This window comes from Elgaria multicarinata, chromosome 19, assembly GCF_023053635.1.
Source record: "Elgaria multicarinata webbii isolate HBS135686 ecotype San Diego chromosome 19, rElgMul1.1.pri, whole genome shotgun sequence".
Taxonomy (NCBI): Eukaryota; Metazoa; Chordata; class Lepidosauria; order Squamata; family Anguidae; genus Elgaria; species Elgaria multicarinata.
The window spans coordinates 10,932,015-10,954,299 of record NC_086189.1 but is presented as its reverse complement, the minus strand read 5'-3'; the positions used below and the strand labels follow the sequence as shown (position 1 = coordinate 10,954,299).

Genomic DNA, 22,285 nt, shown 5'->3' with positions numbered 1-22,285 from the left:
ACCTCGCTCCTGCTTCTCTGAACCGAAGAGAAGCGGAGCACATCCCTGCTAAAATGCACTCATCTGGACATTACAGAGATTCTTTTTATTCCTTGTTTTCTGCATAAAAATGCCCCATGGCACCACGTTTTGAGCACCCAAACCCTCTGCGTTCCCTACCTTTGGGGCAGCAGAGGAACGCTCGCGTTTACTTTCCTAGGGAAGCTCGACAAGGGCTTGACGTGAGCCTGCCTGGCCCGTGCTGTCTAATTCCTTCCCGATTTCGTTCCCAACCGCATCACATGATTAAGGAATTGGAACGAGACAATGTGGGGTGGAGAAGGGGAGGGGGAAGAGCCATTAAGTAATTGAATTGTAACAATCTGATTTATTCTGGCGCTTGCCATGTTATTTCACTATAAAATTTCAGAAGAAAAGTAAACAAGCCCCCCCCCGCCCCTTTTGGAAAGGACTCCGCATGGAGTACCCACTGCAATTTCTGACACTCAGCATCAGCTGTACTTATTAGAAGTCACTTCTGTCATTCCAGCTAATCACAGAGGCCCATTACCTTCCTTCCTTCCTTCCTTCCTTCCTTCCTTCCTTCCTTCCTTCCTTCCTTCCTTCCTGTTATTTGCTACTGTTATAAATATTGTATTGATGTAGCCATATACATCAGAAGAAAGGGAAACTGTGTCCCTCCAGATGTTGCTAAACTACAATGCCCATTAACCCTGACCATTGGCCATGCCGGCCAGAGGTGAAGGGAGTCCCAAAAACCTCTGGAGGGCCACAGGTACTGTGCTCACTCTTGTCTTCCTTGGCCTCTCACATGAAGAACATGAGAAGAGATGCTGGATCAGACCAAGGGTCCATCTAGTCCAGCACTCTGTTCGTACCGTGGCCAACCAGCCATCAGCCAGGGATAAACAAGCAGGACATGGTGCAAGAGCACCCTCCCACCCATGTTCCCCAGCAACTGGTACACACAGGCTTACTGCCTCGAATACTGGAGATAGCACACAACCATCAGGGCTGGTAGCCATTGATAGTCTTTGCCTCCAGGAATTTCTCCAGCCCCCTTTTAAAGCCATCCAGATTGGTGGCCATCACTACCATCCGGGTTGGTGGCCATCCCCGTCATGCCTAAGAAATGTAGGGCCCAAGAGGGGAAATTGGGCCTATTATGTTTATGTGTGTGCATGTGGCAACAGCCATTTTTGGTCTTCCCATTTTTGAATGTAATTTTGCATAAAATACAAATTTTTACAAGCAATATTCCCTAACATAATCCATTTTAATGTTACGTCCATCAACATATACGCTTGTGTGTGTACTTTGTGCTTCCCTAGTGCACTTTCCTTTGTACTTTCCTAGTTTTTGATTGTGAACTTTAGCGCAAAATTTGGACAGGCGCAGAATTTGAAGGATAGCTGAATTTCAGCTTGTGCATAGGTTCAAAAGTCTAAACTTAGGCAAATGGGCATTGAAATGTGAACCAAATGAATTTCATCCCCCCATCCCCGCATAGAGGGGCCTAGGTTTAATCCCTGATATGCCCAGTTAAAGAAGGATCAAGAAGTTGATGATGGAAAAGTTGAATTTTTCCCTTCCGGTTAGAAGAACAAATGGTCCGACCTGGTATAAAGTAGCTTCCTAGTGAGACGGTGAACCAGTTGTCCCACAGAAGTTGATGGACTCTACCTCCCATTAGCCCCAGACAGCATGGCCAACAATCAGGAATAATGGGGGTTGCAATCCCAACCGTCTCTGGAGGGATGCAGGTTCACCACCCCTGAGCAATGTCACGTTTAAAGGAGATGCAACTTTTAAAAGAGATGTAACTATTCAAGGAGGTCAAATTCAATCACTCAAATAAAATGTGAACAAGCGGTCCCCAAAAGGCAGAAGCAAAATATTACGGGGAGGGTGTGGGTGGGGGAGACAGCTAGAAGATCAGGAATGTCCCTGGTCAAAGTACCTTGTGGTTTTTAATTTTTGTGAACCTCCCAGAGAGCTTTTGCTACTGAGCGGTATAGAAATGAAATAAGTAAATATAAATAAGGACGGGTCGGAACATACTGTGTTGCAAAAGTCGAGCCAGTCTGAAGACACAGGGTGGAATTCCACCCCCTGCCCCCAGTACACAAACACAGCCACGGATTGTACCCGTGGGGAGTCACTCCGTTCCTCTTCAACTTCAGTTCAGCGCAGCGTCTCACTGACTGGCACAAAGGACGTTTGGTCATTCGCAGCTCGCCCCTCCTTTTCCTGTGCTACTGCCCACGCCGTACGGGCTGCATGTGGGTAAACAGAGGCTTCCAGCCTCTGGGGCTGTTCACTTGGAAGCTCTTGTCCTTGCTAAACTCTGTGTTTCGCAAGTGTCATTTCAGAACAAAACAGAGCACAGCGTCAGGGCCAGGAGTCTCTCTTGCGTTGGCAGAAAGCCATTGAAACCAGCCGAGTTCTGCCAACAGTTAATTTCCTTCATTGTTATTTTCTGTCCCTGTGCAGAGGTTGTTCTGTGTGCTCTGGATGTGTGTGTTTATTTTTATTTATTTACTTATTTATTTTTTCACCGGTTGTAAAAGTGTGTGTGTGTGCGTGCATGCGTGCATGCGTAGATACAGATGTATGAAGAGAAGCCACTGGATAGGAAATACCCTGAGAATTATCCTTGGGTAACATCAAAGAATTAAAAATAGCAGTCTTCTGCGGAAGACAAGGATGGGCTGCATCATGGTGGTAGAACACAATCTTTTCATGGAGAAACTCCATGGTGGCTGCCATTAAAGTGGAGGGGGGAAATACACAATTTCCTCCCCCTTGGGGAAATGGTGTTTCCTCTGCCCGTGCCAATTGTGACCTTAAATGTCCTCTTAACCTTGCATTAAGGAGGTCTTTCAGCCCCTGATTGGCACAAGGGGGGAAGGCAAAGGACACTTTCCAGGGCCTTCAGAAAGTGCTCAATTCCCCCGGCCACACTATTTATTTCATAGAATAGCAGAGTTGGAAGGGGCCTACAAGGCCATCGAGTCCAACCCCCGTCTCAATGCAGGAATCCACCCTAAAGCATCCCTGACGGATGGTTGTCCAGCTGCCTCTTGAAGGCCTCTAGTGTGGGAGAGCCCACAACCTCCCTAGGTAACTGGTTCCGTTGTCATACTGCTCTAACAGTCAGGAAGTTTTTCCTGATGTCCAGCCGGAATCTGGCTTCCTGTCACTTGAGCCCGTTATTCCATGTCCTGCACTCTGGGAGGATCGAGAAGAGATCCTGACCCTCCTCTGTGTGACAACCTTTTAAGTCTTTGAAGAGTGTTTATTTATTTAAAACATTTATATCCCGCCCTATATCATTAAGATCTCAGGGCGGCGTACAGATAAAAGCATACAGTATAAAACCGTAAATATACCCAGCTAAAAACAAATGAAACCATGAACCAAGTTAAAACAATATATAATTTAAAAGCAGTAAAACAATTCAAACAGTTAAACCAATGTGCCTTCTTAGTGAATTTAACCATTGGAGGCTTTGTTAAAAAGCCATGTTTTCACTTGGCACAAAGCCACGTTTTCAGTTCGTGCAATTTACCGAGGGTTCAGGAGGCTTGCACAAGGAGCAGGGCCAGGTGAGCAGGGCTCATTGAACTCACGGGGCGAGTGCCCTGTGAGTTCTTTATACCCTATAATAGACAATGCCGAGTAAGATGGATAAATCCTCTGGCCAGGTATGCTGAAGAGGCAACTTCTAGTATTTCTACAGCAGAGAGGGGAAAACACAGGCTAGGGACTAAGAAGTCCATCAATTGCAATTTCTCTTACGGTGTAGCTAGACCAGCCAATATTTATTTATTTATTTATTTATTTATTACATTTGTATACCGCCCAATAGCCGGAGCTCTCTGGGCGGTTCACAAAAATTAAAAACATTCAAAGTATAAAACAACAATATAAAACCATAATATAAAATACAATATAAAAGCTCAACCAGATAAAAATAGCAGCAATGCAAAATTACGAATTTAAAACACCAAGTTAAAATTTATTTATAGACTGTTAAAATGCTGGGAGAATAAAAAGGTCTTCACCTGGCGTCTAAAAGCATATAATGTAGGTGCGAAGCGAACCTCCTTAGGGAGCTCATTCCACAGCCGGGGTGCCACAGCAGAGAAGGCCCTCCTCCTGGTAGCCACCTGCCTCACTTCCTTTAGCAGGGGCTCGCAGAAAACGACCCCTGAGGATGACCTTAGGGTCCGGACAGGTACATACGGGAGGAGGCGTTCCTTCAGATAGCCTGGCCCCAAGCTGTTTAGGGCTTTAAATGTTAATGCCAGCACTTTGAATCGGGCCCGGACCTGGACTGGCAGCCAATGAAGCTGGAAAAGGACTGGCGTGATGTGGTCTCATCAGCACATCCGTGTGTGTTCACATGACACACAGGGGATCCCAGTTGCAGGAAGGGATGATCCCCCCCCTTGCCCCAGAATATCGGCATAGCCCACTTTTTCTGCAGTCTCGGGATAATCACAAGACGTGGTTTTTTTTTAAAAAAAATACAGTTTTTGGACGAGTGCGCGTGTGCTCCTTCTCCTTTAAAAAACCAAATCCAAAATGGCGGCCGCAATGCTGTGCATCATCTGTAAATTAGGGCGATGATCTCGCAATTATCTCTCCGACCCCTTCGTCTAATCATTGCCTTAGTTTCTCATTTATCCAATGTTAAGTTTCGTTTGTCCCAAACCTTTGAGAATTTTTTCCAGTCTTAAGTGTGATTCATCCCAAGCATTGAGATTTCTTTTCACATGGAAATTTGTGTGTGTGTATCTCTCTCTCTCTCTCTCTCTCTCTCTCCCTCTCTCTCCCTCTCTCTCTCTCTCTCTCTCTGTGCATTTCTCCAAATGCATCCCATTTTTTTTTACACTATCTGGAAAAATACACATTTTCAAGCATTAAGTTATTTCCACTAATATACCCATCTGTGTGTGCACGTTTTCCGAAGGTACACATCTTTGTATGCCTATTTGGACTGGAGAACTCAATTGTGAAATATGGGAATGGGCGAATTTTGAAAGATTTAGACGAATTTTGAGTTCTAGTTGACATAACACAGCAAAAGTATAGAATTGGGTAAGTTTGCATTAAAAGGTGAACTGAATGTATTTCTCCCACATCCTTACCATGAACTCATGGATAACAATCATAGAATCATAGAATAGTAGAGTTGGAAGGGGCCTAAAAGGCCATCGAGTCCAACCCCCTGCTCAATGCAGGAATCCACCCTAAAGCATCCCTGACAGATAGTTGTCCAGCTGCCTCTTGAAGGCCTCTAATGTGGGAGAGCCCACAACCTTCCTAGGTCATTGGTTCCATTGTCGTACTGCTCTAACAGTCAGGAAGTTTTTCCTGATGTCCACCCGGAAACTGACTTCCTGTAACTTAAGCCCCTTTTTCCGTGTCCTGCACTCGGGGAGGATGGAGAAGAGATCCTGGCCCTCCTCTGTGTGACAACCTTTTAAGCAGTTGAAAAGTGCTATCATGTCTCCCCTCAATCTTCTCTTCTCCAGGCTAAACATGCCCAGTTCTTTCAGTCTCTCTTCATAGGGCTTTGTTTCCAAACCCCTGATCATCCTGGTTGCCCTCCTCTGAACACGCTCCAGCTTGTCTGCGTCCTTCTTGAATTGTGGAGCCCAGAACTGGACGCAATACTCTAGATGAGGCCTAACCAGGGCCGAATAGAGAGGAACCAGTACCTCACGCGATTTGGAAACTATACTTCTATCAATGCAGCCCAAAATAGCATTTGCCTTTCTTGCAGCCATATCGCACTGTTGGCTCATATTCAGCTTGTGCTCTACAACAATTCCAAGATCCTTCTCGTTTGTAGTATTGCTGAGCCAAGTAACCCCCATCTTGTAACTACGATGCGAGGTTCACTTCAGTTCTGATAAGAATTTGCCAACAAAGTTTTCCATATTTGCGGTAATATTTAGCAATCAGCTCCATGTTACAGGAAGACCAATGTTCCATTGATAGAGCATCTGCTTAGTCCCAGGTTCAATTCCCAGTTAATAGACTGCCGTGAGAGGTGATGGGAAAGCATTTCTTGGCAACTAAGCAGAAATGATGAAAAAGAGAAAAAGCAGCCGTTGGTGACAGAGTGAGCACATTGGTGGAGTTAGAGTAACCCATTAAAGGTGTCTTGCCGAATGGGCCCCCATTGGAGCCAGGACTGGTAACATCCCATGGTTAGTGTTTAGGCCTTGTCAATGAGGTGTTGAATGCCTGGTTTTGTCTTCATACAAATATTTATTTATTTATTAAATTTATATACCACCCCATAGCCGAAGCCTCTGGTCAGTTTACAAAAGTTAAAAACAGTGAACATTAAGAAAGTACACAAAATTTTAAGCCATCAAAAATATATAAAAACAACAGTATCTATTTAAACAACAACAGTTCTGGGGTCCATTTTTTTTTAACTTAGCATATGTTGTTAAAGGCTGTTAAATGCCTGGGAGAAGAGAAAAGCTTTGACCTGGCTCCGAAAAGATAACAATGTTGGCACCAGGTGAGCCTCGTCAGGGAGATCATTCCATAATTGGGGGGGGGGGGCACCACTGAAAAGGCCCTCTCCACACTTTTGCCGCATTATGTGACCTACAACTCAAAATTGGTCTCAATCTTTCAAAACCCGCCCTTTCCCAAATTTCGCAATTGAGTTCTCCAATCCAAATAGGCATACAAAAATGTGTACCTTAGGAAAACATGCACACAGAGATGGGTGTATTAGTGCAAATAACATCATTGGTCTTAGATGTTTGAACCTTCTGGTTCCGGTTATCAATCTGGCCGCTACATCCCCAATTGGTGTCAACAGAAGATTTCCATCGAATACAACCAGTACCTTCAGAAACTGGACTTTCCTCAGGAGGACCACAGCAGTGTCGGAAACCATTAAAGCCCCCTTCCATCTGCATTTTTTTTAAAAAAAGAAGTGTGCATTCCATCCAAACGCATATTTCACATCCCGCCTAGTTCGTCCGTAATCCTGATACAGGGGACAAAGTGTTAACCAATTTGGACGTTGCCTTCAATGTTGGCTGGCGCTAAACAAGAAGCAGGTTGTGGGAAAACAGTATAAAGGATGGGTAATGGATACTTTGAAGAACTTTTGAAGCTATTACAGATGTTTAAAGATCATGACTTTAACAATGTGTGTGTTTCAAAATTTATGACCGTTCTATGTGATAATAGCTAGATTGATAGATAATATGGAAGAGATACAGTTAGCTTTTGGTAATGAATACTTTTTATTTTTATTTTTTTAAAAAAAACCTTCTAAAGCAAAAAAGTTAATAAATCTTAGAGAGAGAGAGAGTTGGGAGAAAGAAGGAGGTCCGTGAGACTATGGCGCAATCACGGTCTTCTACCGAACCACATTTAAGAGAGCCGTCTTATGGCCCCTAGACAGAGGGGCCATAGGGTATTTCAGACTCCTGGATCCTAGGCCAACCTCGGACCCAGGAGTCCGGGCTCCCCAGCCCCTCCCACTTGAAGCCTGTGTAGAGAGAACTTCACCGGTTGCCTCTATGAGATCATGAACACAAACTTGGATATGAGGGAAAGGGGGTGTTTCTGTGGGTGGGGAGGAGAGGGAACTGGGGCTGCTGGCTTACAAAGGATCCTCTGACACACACACCCCAGACTCCTGCACCTCCCCTTCCCCAACAGCTAAGCTAGATGGGTGAAATCGCCCATCTAGTTTAAGTGCAGGGTGAGAACAGTGAAAAGGTAGAGATGACCTCCGTGCTCCTCCCACTCTGCACAGGATCCGCCTACGAGTTTTGAGGCTGATGCGAATCCCTATAGGATCGTGCCATCGGTCAGCCTTCCGCAACCTCGTGCCCTCCAAATGTTTTAGGTTACCACTCCCATCTCTCCTGAGAATTGGCCGTGCTGGTTAGAGCTGATTGGAGTAGAGCAAAGCACGACTTCGGATCCAAATTCCGAACTGAAGCAGGGCGATTCGGACCAAGTCAGGCCAGTTCTGAAGTGGGCCCTGATCGTTCTGGAGTAGAGCGAAGCACGACTTCGGATCCAAATTCCGAACTGAAGCAGGGCGATTCGGACCAAGTCAGGCCAGTTCTGAAGTGGGCCCTAATCGTTCTGAAGTGGTTCGAAGCAGGTTGGATCAATCCGAATCGCTTCGGACCAATCAGGACCAATCAAAAGCCCAGACAGCCTGGCTGGACGGTCTCACGCCCAGCTTTTCTGGGTGCCCATCTAGCAGCCACCCCCACTCGCGTGCCCCCAGACGTGCCCAAAGAGCACACGAGCCACCCACCGAGGTGGATTGGGGGGGGGCAATTGATAAGCTCCAAATCAGCCCCAGAAGCAAGTTGGGGGTCTGTGTGCAGCCCCAGATTTCTAGTTCTAGTTAAAAAACATTTGGAGGGCACCAGTCTGGTCTAAATTGAGTCACTGACACTTTCAGGCATTCTGAAAGGAATTGGGATAACTGTATAGTCCTTCATATCTCTGCTCAGAAGACAGTGCCATTGAGGTCAATTGGCAGACTCCCAGGTAAATGTGTATAGTGTTGCAGCCAATTCTCAGCTTAGGCCATGTCTACACCAGGGGCTGGTCATGGCCAAGTCCCTGTGCATCCAAATGATGCACAGGGTCTCCCGGGGGCAAGAAGGGACAGTCACGGGTTTTCCCAGGGATAAAGAAACCCTGGGAGAACCCAATTCTTCCCACTGTGTCGGGACCACGGCGCGGCTCCGTGCCCATCAGGGGAGGGGGTGGCAGCAATTTCGCCACCCCTGGGATGGTGAGGGGGGTTGGGGGGCAGTTTCGGGTTGTTGTTGTTTTAAACTACTTGCATCTTTGATGGAGCGGGGCCTCGCTCTTGTGCTGCTTTTTTAAAAAAATGGTGCCCGCACCATCCCTGGATATGGCGCGGGCGTTTGGACCCAGGGGGAGGATCTCAGAACCAGGAAATCCCGAGATCCTCCCCACTCCCTCCAGGAAGGCTGGGAGGTTTAAAAAGGGCATTACTCAAACTTCCACTGATCATCTGTGAATCGTGCGAGAGATAAGGGCCTATCGAGAGCTGTTCCAACCATATAACGGTCGTCTACTTTTCCATGCCAAAGCACCAAGAGTTGCCGACAGACTTGTGAAAGCATGTGGCTGGCAAAACAGGCTCCGATACATGTGTTAGCAATTCACCGTCTCTCTCCTTGCCCTCTGCCAACCCAGTATTTGACAAGAAGTGTGCGTGCGCCGGGGGTCGGAATGATGAGAACCAGACGTCGATGGAAGTCAAAGGCGTCATGCCAAGCGAGTGAATCCATGCAAATGTTTCTAATCTACGTTATTTCGTCGTAGGGCAAGAGTTTGGGTTTTCCGAGGGCATCGGTCCCATTTCTTCGTTGGGTCAAAGCACCCGTTGCCATCTTAGCAAGACATGGTGTTGGCTTTCGCCTTCATGATTTCCCTCCACCTCCCTCTCCCCGCAGGTGAGCCGAGCAGGTGCTACTTCCATGTAGGCGATGGCGTCTGTGAAGAGTTTGAGCAGGCCACCAGCATCATAGACTGTGGGGTCTACACGCCCAAAGGCTTCCTGGACCAATGGGCTTCGAACGTGTCAGTCTCGCATCACGATGAGCGGTGCCCCGGACAGGTGGTGATTGGTCAACCAGCAGCACATCAAGTAAGGAACATAGATGGCCATTGAATGTATTGAAGAGCATAGATGGGCATCCATGAGTGGAGCCCAGTGGTAGAGTACATCCTTTCCATGCAGAAGGCCCCGGGTTCAATCCCAACATCTCCAAGCAAAAAGATCCATGCGACTCCCAGCAGGTAATGGGAAAGTCCCCTCTCTACCAAAAATCCTGGAGAACCATTTCTAGTGGGTCACGTTCAATGAATCAATAGGCTGAGTCAGATTCATGCACATGCCTTACACCAGGTCAAGTTTGTCCCTCTAGTTCAGTGTGCTTTATTCTGGATGGTCTCCAATGTTAGTTGTACTTAGAGTAGATCCATTGAAATGAATGGGACTTAGGTTATTCATGACAACATATGTCCCTTTCATTTCAATGAGTTTATTCTAAGTAGGCTTAACATTGGATACTGCCTTCTGAAAGCTTATTTATAATTGCGTTCATATCCCACCCTTTATTCCTGTTGCAAGTGACCCAAGGGGGCTCACATCATCCTCCACGTATCCATTTTATCCTCACAACAACCCTATGAGGTAGGGTTAGATTGAGAGTCAGGGACTGGCCCAAGGTCACACAGTGAGCTTCATGGGCAAATGAGGAGTAGAACCCGGGTCTCCCAAGTCCCAGTTCAACACTCTATGACGGCTCTCAGTGCTGCAATAAGATTAGTCATTTATTTATTTATTGCATTTCTATACCGCCCAATAGCCGGAGCTCTCTGGGTGGTTCACAAAAATTAAAACCAAAGTATAAAGCAACAGTATAAAACCATGATATAAAATACAATATAAAAGCACACCCAGGATAAAAACAGCAGCAATGCAAAATTACAAATGTAAAACACCAAGTTAAAATTTATTTATAGACTGTTAAAACGCTGGGAGAATAAAAAGGTCTTCACCTGGCGTCTAAAAGCATATAATGTAGGTGCCAAGTGAACCTCCTTAGGGAGCTCATTCCACAGCCAGGGTGCCACAGCAGAGAAGGCCCTCCTCCTGGTAGCCACCTGACTCACTTCTTTTGGCAGGGGCTCACGGAGAAGGACCCCTGTGAATGACCTTAGGGTCCAGGCAGGTACATATGGGAGGAGCCGTTCCTTCAGATAGCCTGGCCCCAATATATCATCCGCACATTCCTATGAGGTTCTTTGTCGCTCTTACCAGGGATGGAGAAGAAATTTGTTCAGTCCAAATTTTTATAGGGACATATCCAACTTGTACCTCCCAAACCTATATTCAAACTGGAATGGGCTTGCACGTGGAAATCACACTTTTCAGAATTCTGCAATGCAATTTGCAACTCATAAAACGCACACCAAAATGTGTGTGTGTGTGTGTGTGTGTGTTACAGAAAAGTATACACAAAAATGCATGGATTAGGGGAAAGAACCCACAGAAACATTGAATTAGGGGGAAAATGACTTCCAGGAAATGTGTTCACAAAAATACATGTCCTAGGGGAAGGTATGCACATCAGCGTGACATTGGGGGAAACTGCTTGCAAAAAGTGCACGCAAAAAAAAATGCATATATTTGAAGAAATGAATTCACAAAAATGTGTATGGTTTTGTTTTGTTTTGTTTGAGTGGGCACATTCTCAAGCTGATACGGAAACAGGCCAAAACAAACTTATGGTCAGGAAAATGAGTAACTGAGTGAAACCAAAATGGACAGATTTGGTCATCTGTCGTTCTGACTGCCAGCATTCCAGGATCTCAGCAAGGGGTCTTCGCGATCACTCCACCACTACCAGAGAGCAAACCTTGGGGTACCCTGCATGCAAAACGTGTCTTGTACCAATGAGCCACGGTCCCTTTTATGCAGCTGCCTCCGTGGCACCATAGCTTTTCTTGCTCCAACCCATTTCAGTTTATTTCCAAACCAATTTTTTTTTTCAGTTTTGCATGTGTTTCATCCCATTTTCTGCAATTAAACAACCACACAAAAAAAAAACCTAAAAAAAACCACCCAGGCATTTAAATTTGACACATTTCTGCCTAAAATATAAGGTGACCCTATGGAAAAGAGGACAGAGCTCCTGCATCTTTAACAGTTGTATATAAAAGGGAATTTCAGCAGGTGTCATTTGTATGCAGGCAGCACCTGGTGAAATTTCCTCTTCATCACAATAGTTAAAACTGCAGGAGCTATACTAGGGTGACCAGATACGAAAGAGGGCAGGGCTTTCATGTGGTCACCCTAGACTAGATGGACCCATGGTCTGATTCGGTTTAAGGCAGCTTCCTGTGTCAGGACCAAAGAACAACCATGGGATACAGGAACATAAATAAATAAAAGAGAGTAGGGCAGGCCATTTTTAAATTGAGGAAGCTGCTGTATCTGGAGTCAAACCAATGGACCAGCTGACTCAATATTATCTACCCCAGCCTTCCCTAACCTGATGCCCTCCAGATGTTTTGGATTTCAATTCCCATCAGCCCCAGCCAACATGGCCAATGGTCAATAATGCTGGGAAGTTGTGGTCCAACACATCTGATGATGTGCTTTAGGGTGGACTCCTGCATTGAGCAGGGGGTTGGACTCGATGGCCTTATAGGCCCCTTCCAACTCTACTATTCTATGATTCTATGAACACCAGAAGGCTTGGAGAAGGCTGAGCTATGCTGATTGGCAGAGGCCCTGCAGGGTTTTAGGCATAGCTTTTTTCCAGGCCTACCTGGAAATGCTGGCGGTGATACAACCTGGGATCTTTTGCACACTAAGCAGATGCTCTACCACTGAGCTACAGCCCAGCTTTTGCAGACAGAAATGGATGCAGCATTAGGGATGTACGAGAATTTTGTTTGGGTTTGCAGATCACCCAGAAATGCCCTGTTGGCGAGTCCATGCACGGAAGGGACCATGTTTGCAAATTCTCCCACCTTGCCTTCGTGTCCACAAAAGGTCTACTTTAAAACTCCGTGACGTTCTTAAATTGCACGACTTTCTCAAAATGCTCACACTTTTAAATCACCCGCGCTTGAAATTTGCGCAGTTTTGGAAATGTATGCAGATTTGGGCGTCGTTCCCGCCACGTTCATGTTCAGTAGCTGTTCATTTTGCAACTTCCCCTGTACGCGCAGAACCAACCGTGGTCGCCAATGAGATCGGGGAGAGGCGAGCCGTGAACTGACGCTCTGAGAGGGTTGACACGCTCAAACAACACTTGTTTGCCCAGTCTTATGGTTGTGGTGCGTGCGTGCGCGAAAGTGACAGGCGTCCCTCTATTTGCGCCTATGAAATATTGAAGGCCATTGATAATGTGGTTGATGGGCTTCGTTTTTGCAGCACAGATTAGATTTTGAGTGAAGCTGTAGCAGAAACACCGGGGCGATGTCAGAGGTGGTTCTAAGGCAATTTTACCGAGCAAGGAGTTTTTTCCCCCCTCACGAGTTTCCTCTCTGTTTTGCGAATGAATCCTCTTCCTCTCTCTCTCTCTCTCTTTCTCACTCAAAAGTCATTTAAGGGGAAGAGTGGAATCAGGAACGAGAGGGCCAGCACGCCCTGTTCTGTGTGCGGGCGTGTGCATATGTGTGTGAGTGTGTGTGTGTGTGTTCGCACCGTCCAGAGAAACAGATAAAAGAAACAGAAGACAGATGGAAGAAGGCAAAGGTGTGCCTCCGAGGTTTGCAACGGAGTTTGCTTTGACTTTTCCCCCCTGAAACAGAGGTCAAAATTAAACCCAACTCAGCTGAGGGGTGCTGCCAAAATTCTGTGATCTGACAGGGTCCTGGAGGCATTTGGCTGAGAGTAAACAAGATTGAGGGGAAGATTGAGGGAGCCATGAGAGCACTCTTCAAATACTTAAAAGGTTGTCACACAGAGGAGGGCCAGGATCTCTTCTCGATCCTCCCAGAGCGCACGACACGGAATAATGGGCTCAAGTTACAGGAAGCCAGATTCCAGCTGGACATCAGGAAAAACTTCCTGACTGTTAGAGCAGTGCGACAATGGAATCAGTGACCTAGGGAGGTTGTGGGCTCTCCCACACTAGAGGCCTTCAAGAGGCAGCTGGACAACCCTCTGTCAGGGATGCTTTAGGGTGGATTCCTGCATTGAGCAGGGGGTTGGACTCGATGGCCTTGTAGGCCCCTTCCAACTCTGCTATTCTATGATTCTATGATAAAGAAGCCTGCATTTCTATGGGGCCGGCCCAAGGCATTTTGGTAGAAGAACCAAATCAGGGCTCAAATAGCAAGCAGGATGGGGGAAGGGCATGGTGTCCTGCTGCCCTCCCCCAGTTGCATGTTAGAACTAGGGTGACCCTATGGAAAGGAGGACTGGGCTCCTGTATCTTTAACAGTTGTAGAGGGAAGGGAATTTTAGCAGGTATCATAAAGCTGATACTTTAAAGCTGCAGGAGCCCTGCCCACTTTTGCATCTGGTCACTCAGGGCAGGGCTCCTGCAGTTTTAACTGTTGTGATGAAGAGGGACTTTCACCAGGTGCTACCTGCATACAAATGGCACCTGGTGAAATTCCCTCTCCTGTACAACTGTTAAAGATACGGGAGCCCTGTCCTTCTTTCCGTAGGGTCACCCTAGTTAGAACACACACACACACGCACAGTGCTGCTGTTTTTAGAAGGCTATGGGAACGGGACATGATTTGGCTGCATTTGGTAAGGGAGGGGAATGTGTGTATTTCCTTAAGGCCCTTCTGGTGGCAGCTGAAGGCTGCCATGTCAGTGGGGTGGTGAATCCACTCCGAGTTTTAGTCAGAACCACTTAGAACTCTGAAGCAGGTATCAAAGGTGCAAAGCAACATTCCGGCTGAAACCCGGAGTGGATTTGCCACCCCACTGACATGGCAGCCTTCAGCTTCCCTGGACCCATCTACCTGACTCCCACTCCTAGTGGAGATGTCAGGGCAGACCTTTGGGAAGAAAATCCAGGAACCCATTCAACAGGAAGAGCAGAATTGGCTCTCGCTACTAGAACCAGAGCTCACACGCAAATCGACTTCTGCTTTCCCTACAAGTGTTCTTCATTCCAGCCACCAAAGGTAGGGTGACCCTATGAAAAGGAGGACCGGGCTCCTGTATCTTTAACAGTTGCACAGAAAAGGGAGTTTCAGCAGGTGTCAGTTGTATGCATGTCGCACCTGGTGAAATGTCCTCTTCATCACCACAGTTAAAGCTGCAGGAGCTGTACTAGAGTGACCAGATTTAAAAGAGGGCAGGGCACCTGCAGCCTTAACTGTTGTGATGAAGAGGGAAATTCACCAGGTTCCCCATATATACAAATGACACCTGCCGAAATTCCCTTTTCAATACAACTGTTAAAGATACAGGAGCCCGGTCCTCCTTTGCATATGGTCACCCTGCCAAAGGATATATGCCTAAACTATTGCTAAACCACTGGGACTTGGAAACCCTTTACTAATGTGCCACAAACCAACCAGAGTTCTACAGAAGGATCCTGATGTACCTTCTGGCCTGGACTGCAGATGGGGCAAACCACAGGATGAAGTGCTTCTCCACTGAGGAGGAGGAGGAGGAGGAGGAGGAGGAGGAGGAGGAGGAGGAGGAGGAGGAGGAGGAGAAGAAGAAGAAAAAGAAGAAGAAGAAATTCCCTGCACATAGACAATTCTAGATCAAAACCCTGACATGCTAGTTTTCTCGGTGGGGGGGGGGAGGGGTTGGATTTATCTTTTCAATGCAGAAACATTGTGTCACAGAAGCAGTCTGAAATGGCGCAGGTAGGGAGAATATTGACCACTCCAGTGAGGACGTGCCTCTCAGGAGCTGCCTCTGAAGCTTAAGGAATGGAAAAGCCTAAAGCGTAAGACATCTGGAGGGGATATACTATCACTCTCGAACCCTTTTACTCTCAAGGATCTGGCCTTTAGGCTGCTCCAACGGCCCTATAGATTCGTTGCCAAAGCCATAGTGGCATGAGCTTACCTGTCCCATCTACAAACAGGCTGTGTGTGTGTGTGTGTATGTGTGTGTGTGTGTGTGTGTGTGTTTGTGTGTGTGTGTGAGATGGCTGAAATCTGCTGCAACGTGACACTTCCCGTTCCTTGGCCTGGGCATGATGCCAGGTCTCTTCCTTGTCCCCACAGCTGGGAACACTGGTACGGCACGTTCACTGCGGTGGTGAGAGAAGACAAGCCATCCCGTCCCAAGGGATGGGGGGAGGTGGGGAAACAAGAACTTTAAGGGATGCTAGCTTGGAAAGAAAGGGGATAGGGCTACTGCCTTGCTCCATGCCATGGCACTTCGTGGATAATAACCCGAGAGTATGGTTGGGCTGTCCCTGTACGATACGTTAGGCTGGGTGAGGCCTAGTGTGGAGAAAGTGGATAGCGCGGCCTTTTTCTCCCTCTCTCAAAATACTAGAACCCAATGGGGTCATTCTCCCATGAAGCTGATTGGTGGGAGATTCAGGACAGATCAAAGGAAGGACTACTTCACACAGCGCAGAGTTGAACTGTGGAACTCACTGCCACAAGGTGCAGCGACGGCCAACGATTTCGATGGCTTTTAAAAGGGCGTTAGATAAATTCCTGGAGGAGAAGGCTATCAACAGCGAGTAGTCCTGATGGCTATGTGCTAACTCCAGTATCAGAGGCAGTAATCCTGTGTACACCAATTGCTGGGGAACATGGGTGGGAGGGTGCTGTTGCACCATGTCCTGCTTTGTTGGACAGCTGTTTGGCCATTGTGTGAACAGAGTGCTGGACTAGATGGACCCTTGGTCTGATCCAGCAGGGCACTTCTCATGTTCTTATATGTTCTTAATTTAGTTTGGATCAAAGGGGAGGCTCAGTTCTTAGCCCTGGAGTGCACAGAATAATGTCTCAGATTCAGGTGCTCAAGGGCCAATTCACAGGGAGAAAGCCAGGGCCTCGTCCATGCTCAGGGAAAGGTTGCAGGGTCCAGGGCTGGCAGGACAACTGGTTCTAGAATGGACAGCCAGGGGTCTGAAGGCCCAGAGTCAAATGACATGGTTAGAAATGGGCTGGGAGTCAGGTTGTGGAGCATGCAGGCACAGTGTGGGTGTCCGTCATTTGGACACACAGGGGCAATCCAGGGACGACCCTGGGAAAAACCCAAGGTGTAGAAAGGACCAGTTTGAAATTCTCCCCAGTTTGAGAAACCTTTTGTGCCCTGCTACCCAACGTCAAGCTGAAAGTTCTCAGCAGGGCATTTCCACCTTGGCTTTATCTTTCGAGAAAGCGCCAACCTCGGGCCAAAAATCGAAAAGGGTGAATGCTTGGCTAAAATGCTATCTGGCTCCGTGTCTTCTGTACCTCTTCAATTGTGCAAAACGTGCACCGAGAAGACACCTGCGTTGTTCGTGCACGGAAGGACCCCGCTCACCTCTCACTGAAACATAAACAGGCAAGCAGACGGCCGTGCATGTGCACGCAAGCAGACATCCCCCCGATTGGTTTTCATAACTCCGTTTGCAAAGAAGGATCCATGCCCATGCCACCAGTCCATCGAGCGGGGATAAAAACTATGCTACTAGGCCATCCTTGATTGAATTCAAACCACAATAATGAGAGGAAGAAGACAAGCGTGGGCGTGTCGGTCCCAGAATGGGGCCAGCCGTGGCAGCCTCTATATAATTTGGTTTCATGTTCGGTACAAGAAAACATGTCAAATATGAGAACAGCTCTCTAAGATTGTAATGTTCTCACAAAGCCACAAATACACAGACATGCCGAGCGGGATTCTCTGAGAGAATGGAATGCCATCCCCCAAAACCACACGTTCATTTTGTCCAAGCGCCCCGTGTCCACACTGGAAGCATTTTTCTTCTCTCTCTCTCTCTTTTTAAAAGTTTCTCGGCCTTTTTGTTCCTATCCCTCTGAAGGACCCTCTTCGTACGTGGGCTCCCTGGGTGATAAAGATGCGTCATCGCCATCAACAACTTCAGGAAGCCTCATTGTGAAAATCTAGGAAGAGGTGGAAAATATGTTTGGCCCTTTTAAAATAAAGAAATAAATAAGAATCCACAAAATTCTTCATAAATCCGATAGAAAGAACTTTGAATTGAATGTTAGAGAAACAGAAGCACACGGCTGTAATGATCCAGGCAGGGTGTTTTCAGTGCTTATGTCTTATCCTGGTTTGAAATCCTTGCATGACTCAGCCAGGTTTCCAGTACTGAGTCAGAATTGCCACCCCTTTTTCTCGCTGGTCTCATCTTTAGAATCATAGAATAGTAGAGTTGGAAGGGGCCTATAAGGCCATCGAGTCCAACCCCCTGCTCAATGCAGGAATCCACCCTAAAGCAACCCTGACAGATGGCTGTCCAGCTGCCTCTTGAAGGCCTCTAGTGTGGGAAAGCCCACCACCTCCCTAAATAACTGGTTCCATTGTCTCACTGCTCTAACTGTCAGGAAGCTTTTCCTGATGTCCAGCTGGAATCTGGTTTCCTTTAACTTGAGCCCGTTATTCCGTGTCCTGCACCCTGGGAGGATCGAGAAGAGATCCTGGCCCTCCTCTGTGTGACAACCTTTTAAGTATTTGAAGAGTGTTATCATGTCTCACCTCAATCTTTTCTTCTCCAGGCTAAACAGGCCCAGTTCTTTCAGTCTCTCTTCATAGGGCTTTGTTTCCAGACCCCTGATCATCCTGGTTGCCCTCCTCTGAACACGTTCCAGCTTGTCTGCGTCCTTCTTGAATTGTGGAGCCCAGAACTGGATGCAATACTCTAGGGCTGAATAGAGAGGAACCAGTACCTCACGTGATTTGGAAGCTATACTTCTATTAATGCAGCCCAAAATAGCATTTGCCTTTCTTGCAGCCGTATCGCACTGTTGGCTCCTATTCAGCTTGCGATCTACAACAATTCCAAGATCCTTCTCGTTTGTAGTATTGCTGAGCCAAGTATCCCCCATCTTGTAACTGTGAGATCCTGGCCCTCCTCTGTGTGACCACCTTTTAAGTATTTGAAGAGTGCTCTCATGTCTCCCTTCAATCTTCTCTTCTCCAGGCTAAACATGCCCAATTCTTTCAGTCTCTCTTCATAGGGCTTTGTTTCCAGACCCCTGATCATCCTGGTTGCCCTCCTCTGAACACTTTCCCTGGCAGGCAGGCCTGACATTGTCCTCTCCACACTGGGAAGAAGTGTACCTATTGAATTTGCTCAGTGCTGATGAACAAGACATCTGTTTGGTTTGTTTGTGAGAAGAACTCAACCGAAATCGGAAAAGCTCTTCGAGTTTGCAGGAGAAAAGGCAACTGATGGATCTGCCCGCGCCCATTAAAAACATCTTTCTTTCTTGTCTCTATGACAAAGGCCCTTTCTACACCTAAGGGTTATCCCAGGAAAATGGAGGGATCGTCCTTGCCTGCTCCCGGGATCCCCTGGGTGTCATTTGGATGCACAGGGATGATCCCGGAACAATCCCAGGAAAAGAGGTAGGGGTAGAAACAGCCAAAGAGAACGACAGGACAGCCCAGAAGGATCAGAGAAAAGGTCCATGGTGGTCCATTATTGTCTTATGGCTTATCTACACAAAGCAGGATATTGCACTATGAAAGTGGTATGAAAGCGGTATATAAAAGGTAGGAGCCACACTACTGCTTTATAGCGGTATTGAAGTGCACGGACCACTGTTGGGGCCCGTGGACACAAACCATATACCGCTTTCATACCACTTTCATAGTGTTATATCTTGCTTGGTGTAGATGTGTCAATGGGCCCCAACAGTGGTCAGTGCACTTCAGTACCACTACAAAGCCGTCGTGCGGCTCCTGCCTTTTATATACTGCTTTCATAGTATTTTATCCTGCTTGGTGTAGATGTGTCCTGGGCCCCAACAGTGGTCAGTGCACTTCAGTACCACTATAAAACGGTAGTGTAGATCCTGCAACGCACTTCAATACCGCTATAAAGCCGTTGTGTGGCTCCTGCCTTTTATATACCGCTTTCAGAGTGGAATATCCTGCGTGGTGTGGATGAGCCCTTAGTCCATCAACGGGATTCAGTCTGATGTCTTGAGGAAGCCCACCCAGAACAGCATGAAGGCATTCAACAGACCTCAGCCAAGGGCCCATCCTAGCACCTACCTCCAGCAATTGGTAGTCAGGGATATACCGAATTCAACTATCAATTTAGAATTTAGACATCACGGCCCCCGGTTGACTGAACCTGCTCCAAATGTTTATCTAACCCTCCTTTAAAGCCATTTAATGTGTCCGGCTTCCCAAGACACGTGCAGGAAAATTGCACTTGGATGCAGTCAGGCTGGCTCAGGTGCCAAAGGAAGAAGCTCGCGGCTGGTTTACGAAAAGCCAGTGAGCTGGATGTTGAATCAGCTCATTCGTGTGGCCGGTGGTGTGTTCCTCAGCACTTTTAGAGCAGCAAGGAAAGCGTGGAGGATAGGAGCACAGTGTATCTGATTTGCATGCCGCTACAAGAGTATTACGAGGGAGCGGGGAAACACCACCACCAAGCCATAGACATTTTTAATTCTAAGTTTCCAACACTCTGGGGCTGATGGGAGTTGAAGTCCAATACATCTGGAAGGCAACAGGCTGGGGAAAGGCTGTGTTAGACTCTTTTCCTTCTCAGAACATAATGAAGAGGGAGGGACACTCGGAAGATGGAGACAAGGGAGAGGGCCTTCTCCGTGGTGGCCCTCCAATTATGGAACGATCTCCCCCATGAGGCCTGCCTGGAACCAACATTGGTATCTTTTTGGCTCCAGGTCAAGATTTTTCTCTTTTCCCAGGCATTTAGCAGCATGTGATTAGATTTTAATCGATCCCGGATCTATTTTGTAGGTTTGTTTTTAGATGTATGTTGTCGTACATCTTGTCTGTTGTATGTTTTTATGGTTTCAATTTTTAAAATATTGTTTTTAATGTTTTAATCTTTTGTAAACCGCTTAGAGAGCTTCGGCTATGGGGCAGTATAGAAAATTAACAACAACAACAGGGACAGGGGCCATTTGCCCCTTGTTATCTTGTACAGAGATAATCTTGCTACTTGCATTTCGCTACTCTCCAGACACCGCAAGAGAGTGGAACACTCTCCTTTTAGGTTATGCAGTATAGTTATTTGGAGGAATTTGTCCTATCAGGTGCATTAAAAAAATAGTGATGGGAAAATGACCCCATCAAGAAGTTTTCATTCGCTTTCCAAGTTACACAGCCAGCGTTTACAAACTCTGATGAAAGTTCTCCATTATTTCAAGATTTTGAAGTACCCATGAATTCTTGTGCGTGCACATCTCCAAAGCGCATGCATAATAATTCTGTTTCCCTCCCTTCCAAGTCCATGCGTTATGGCATTATGTGTAGCAATGCGCCCATCTCTGATTGGTTGATTTCATGCGGGCTTTGCTGCGGTAACCGAAAGCTGAGAATGCGCAAAAATCGCGGAATGTATGCTTATAGAATCATAGAATAATAGAGTTGGAAGGGGCCTATAAGGCCATCGAGTCCAACCCCCTGCTCAATGCAGGAATCCACCATAAAGCATCCCTGACAGATGGCTGTCCAGCTGCCTCTTGAATGCCTCCAGTGTGGGAGAGACCCCAACCTCCCTAGGTAACCGATTCCATTGTCGTACTGCTCAAACACTCAGGAAGTTCTTTCCTGATGTCCAGCCGGAATCTGACTTCCTGTAACTTGAGCCTATTATGCAGACTGCGCAGGTGCCGAAAACATACATTAATTTCTAATCAATCTCAGTTTGAATTACGAACGTATTGAAGTGCATTGGATTGAAGTCTGGGCTTGATACACATTTGGAAATTGCAAAACTTACTAGATCGGACGTACGAACGGACCGCTTTCAAGTTTCAGTGGCAACCCTAATTAAAAAATGCTCGCTGATGTCTTCAGCAGGGAGGGGGCGTGCTCCCTGTTTCGTTTTGTGTGTTTTTTCCCCCTCCAGAGTATGAGAAAGTTCTGTTTTTTCATCTCGCAGCTGTTTTTAAAATGAAAAATTGTTCTCTTGACCTTTCCTGAACGAGAAAGTGTGGTCAGAGTTGGCATTTGCCATTCGCACGGCTGTTTACAACAGCCGCCGGCAACGCCACTCAGCCAGGGATCTCTGGTAGAAATGGTTTAGGGAATATCGTCACTAAAATCTTGAAAGTCTAAAGAGCCAAGAAGATGTTTGGAAGCTTATTTTTTGGGTGTGTGTGTGTGTGTGTGTGTGTGTGCTTGATTTCAGGGTAGCCAACAGGCACCCATCCGAGTATAGGAAAGCTAACAAAATCCTTGTTGCGTCAGTGTTTCAGAAGACATGGAAAATAAAGAGTTTCTCTCCATCTTGAGATTCTTGCCATCGAAGGGTGTTTTACTATGGACCAGGTCCAGAGGGGAGGAGTTAAGCTTCATCCCATGTACCTGCTTGCCTCAGATTATCCCTGTAGCGCTAAGCTTTCGTGGTGGTGCTTGCTTTTGCTACCGGGCGACAGCGATCCTTTGCATACCAGGAAGTGAGTTTTAAGAGGGGAAATGTAAAAAAAAAAAATCACTAAAAAATCAACAGGTGACCCAATTCAATTCAAATTTGGTATACTGAAAGCTCTCCCTAATATCTATTACTGTGCCAATTTTGGTGTCTTTATCTTTAAAGCTCATGGAGATGTAAGCATT

The 22,285-nt window shown here is 46.7% G+C and overlaps 1 protein-coding gene across 1 annotated transcript in view; it reads left to right on the top strand.

Moving 5' to 3' along the window:
- Nucleotides 1-22,285, top strand: part of PAPPA (pappalysin 1) — a 259,190-nt gene that overhangs the window by 124,845 nt on the left and 112,060 nt on the right. The window contains exon 10 of the mRNA XM_063144791.1: nucleotides 9,504-9,697. Within this exon, the coding sequence (XP_063000861.1) occupies nucleotides 9,504-9,697 (194 nt within the window). The remainder of the gene's footprint in view (nucleotides 1-9,503; nucleotides 9,698-22,285) is intronic.